The following is a 3680-nucleotide window of genomic DNA, read 5'->3' on the forward strand; positions in this document are numbered from 1 at the left end:
GTTTTGGATGACATACTATACTATACTATACTATGAATTTTTTCATGATTTTGGACAACATACTATACTATGACTTTTTTTCACGATGTTGGACAACATACTATACTATGACTTTTTTCATGAATTTTGACGACATGCTATACTATGACTTTTTTTTATGATTTTGGACAACATACTATACTATGACTTTTTTTATGTTTTTGGACGACATACTACACTATTACTTTTTTCATGAATTTGAACAACATACTATACTATGAGTATTTTTTATGATTTTGGACGACATACCACACTATGACTTTTTCAGGATTTTGGACAACATACTATACTATGACTTTTTTCATGGTTTGCACGACATACTATCTTATTACTTTTTTTCATGGTTTTGGACAACATAGTATATATGAATTTTTTCATGGTTTTAGACATCATACTATACTATGACCTTTTTTGATGATTTTGGACAACATACTTTACTATGGCTTTTTTCATGGTTTTGCACAACATAGTATCTTATTACTTTTTTTCATGGTTTTGGACGACATACTATACTATGAATTTTTTCACGATTTTGGACGGCATACTATACTATGACTTTTTTCATGGTTTTAGACATCATACTATACTATGACCTTTTTTGATGATTTTGGACGACATACTTTACCGTGATTTTTTTTTTGATGATTTTGGACGACATACTATACTCTGACTTTTTTTATGGTTTTTGACCACATACTGTACTATACTATGACTTTCTTTCATGGTTTTGGATGACATACTATATTATGACTTTTTTTTCATGATTTTAAACGGCATACTTATACTGTGACTTTTTTTCATCATTTTGGATGACATAGTACGACTTTTTTTTCACGACATACTATACTATGACTTCTTTTTCATGGTTTGGGACGACATACTATACTATGACCTTTTTTGATGATTTTGGACAACATACTTTACTATGACTTTTTTTTGATGATTTTGGACAACATACTTTACCATGATTTTTTTTTTGATGATTTTGGACGACATACTTACTCTGACTTTTTTTATGGTTTTTGACTACATACTGTACTATACTATGACTTTCTTTCATCATTTTGGACGACATAGTATGACTTTTTTTCACGACATACTATACTATGACTTTTGTTCATGGTTTGGATGACATACTATATTTTGAGTTTTTTTCATGATTTTAAACGACATACTATACTATGACTTTTTTCCGAATTTTGGATGACATAATATGATTTGTTTTGATGATTTTCGATGACACACTATAGTATTATTTTTTCATGGTTCTGGATGACATACTATAGAATGACTTTTTTCATGATTTTAAACGTCATACTATACTGTGACTTTTTGTCATGGTTTTGGACGACATACTATATTATGACTTTTTTCATGATTTTAAACGACATACTATACTGTGACTTTTTTTCATCATTTTGAACGACATACAATGACTTGTTTTGATGATTTTGGACGACATACTATACTATGACTTTTTTTCAGGATTTTGGATGACATAATATACTCTGACTTCTTTTCATGGTTTTGAAAGACATACTATGACTTGTTTTGATGATTTTGGACGACATACTATACTATAACTTTTTTCATGTTTTTGCACTACATACTGTACTGTAACTCTTTTTCATGGTCATGGACGACAGACTGTAATATTACTTTTTTCGATGTTTCTGGACGTTATACTTCACTATGACTTTTTTGATGATTTTTGACAACACACTATCCTATGACTTTTTTTTCATGGTTTTGGACGACATACTATAGTATGACTTTTACTATGAAATATCATGAATGTGAGAATTTCTTTTTCTTTTATACTTGGAAGGGGTACAGCCACATTAAATGTCTTCAAATTATTAACAGTAATGCAGTTATTACTGTAATTTTATCGTAACTGGTTTACAATACACTGTAAAATTGTATAATATTTATTTGTTTTTAAACAGCATATTATACAATGTAGATGTATCTTGTGAGGAGTGTATCCTACATGATAAAATAAGCAGACACCACAAAGTGATTTGGGTTTTCTGTTTATGTAAATTGTTCATGTAAAGGATATGTCAGATTCTGACATGTTTGACCCGATCAAAACAGATGAACAGAAGCAGACATCTGCTCTGAGTTTTCATCACCAAATGTTCAGCATTATTTTATACAAAATTGCACATTTCAAAACACAGGTTTTTTGTTGTTGTTGTCAGTTCAGTTGCATGGAATGGGACTGGGGACAGATTTCATATTTTGAAAACAAAATAAAAAAAAGAATCTGACCAACCAAAAATACTGTCAGGAACATGTTACACCATGTTGGAAATCCAGAAGTCTCACACTAGCAGTCATACACAACATTTTACTGATCAAATTAAAAATCTGCAATTAAAACAAACTTCTTCAGCAAAACCAAATTTTCAAGTATAATAACTTACAATCTGAAAATGATCAAACCAAAGAAAAAAATGGACATTCCCTAATTTACACACTTTCTTTTCAGAAAAGCATTTCATCAAAAGAACTTCTTTGCTGCTGCTTCTTGTTGACTTCTAAAAGACAAAAGGAGAGACACAAAGCATTAGAGTGGTGAAAAGGTAACCAGATATTTTACTTAGGTAAAAGCAGCAATACCAGTGTGTGTAGTTACAAATTAACATCCTGCATTCAAAGTTAATTAAAAGTATAAAACAGTAAGCAACAAAATATACTTGTTCCAAGTACCAAAAGTAAAAACAATCATTTTCCAGAATGACCCATTACAGAATAATATACAGTGTGGAATATCACTGAATTATAATAAGTGATGTGTTCAGGTCACAAAAATGTCGTAGCATAACGTGTCATAAAAAGTAGTAGTAAAAGTAGCAGTAATGGTGCAGTATGCCACAAAAGCTGTAAAAATGTCACCAAAAAGTCATAAAAAAATATAAAGTCACAGTAGTGTATGACATAAAAATATAATTGAAATGTCATGAAAACTCATAAAAAATGTCACAGTATGTCATAACAATGCCATAAAGAAATCGTAGTACAGTATGCCACTAAAAAGTCATAGCATAGTATGTGATATTAAATCATAACAAAGTGTCATTGTATAGTGTGTCATAAAAATCATGAAACTGTCATAGTATGTCATGAAAAGCATAAAACTGTCATATTATAGTATGTCATAAAAATCATGAAACTATCATAGTACAGTATGTCATTAAATTAAAAGAAATGTTATGGTATAGTACAGGGGTCGGGCAACCTTTGCCATTAAAAGAGCCATTTTTGACCAAGAATAATTTGAAAAAATCTGTGTGGAGCCGCAAAACATGTTTGAGCCTTATAATCAAGGTAAATAGCCTATTAAGTCTAAATTAGCATATACTTATGGTTTAAATAAGCATTTGTTAATATGTTTTACCACAAGGTGGCCACTGTGCAGGGCACTATTTATGATTATTTGGTACTTAAATTTTGCAGAGCTGGCAGTGAGAGCAAAAAATCTGTCCACGCACTACTACATTCTCTATTTTATTCAATTTACTTTTTTGGATTTGGCATCCATAGCTAACCAGCCACTGCTATCAAGGTTCAGCAACATTTGGATTCATAGAATGAATTTCCATAGAATTCTTTTCTCAAAGGCTCAAGGAGCC

At 30.4% G+C, this 3680-nt stretch overlaps 1 protein-coding gene across 1 annotated transcript in view; it reads right to left on the reverse strand.

The window, feature by feature from the left end:
* Positions 1-2058: 2058 nt before the first annotated feature.
* Positions 2059-3680, reverse strand: part of lman1 (lectin, mannose-binding, 1) — a 19126-nt gene continuing 17504 nt past the window's right edge. The window contains exon 13 of the mRNA XM_050053359.1: positions 2059-2585. Coding sequence (XP_049909316.1) covers positions 2549-2585 — 37 coding nt within the window. The 3' untranslated portion in view covers positions 2059-2548. The remainder of the gene's footprint in view (positions 2586-3680) is intronic.

Source organism: Epinephelus moara, chromosome 9, assembly GCF_006386435.1.
Source record: "Epinephelus moara isolate mb chromosome 9, YSFRI_EMoa_1.0, whole genome shotgun sequence".
Taxonomy (NCBI): domain Eukaryota; kingdom Metazoa; phylum Chordata; class Actinopteri; order Perciformes; family Serranidae; genus Epinephelus; species Epinephelus moara.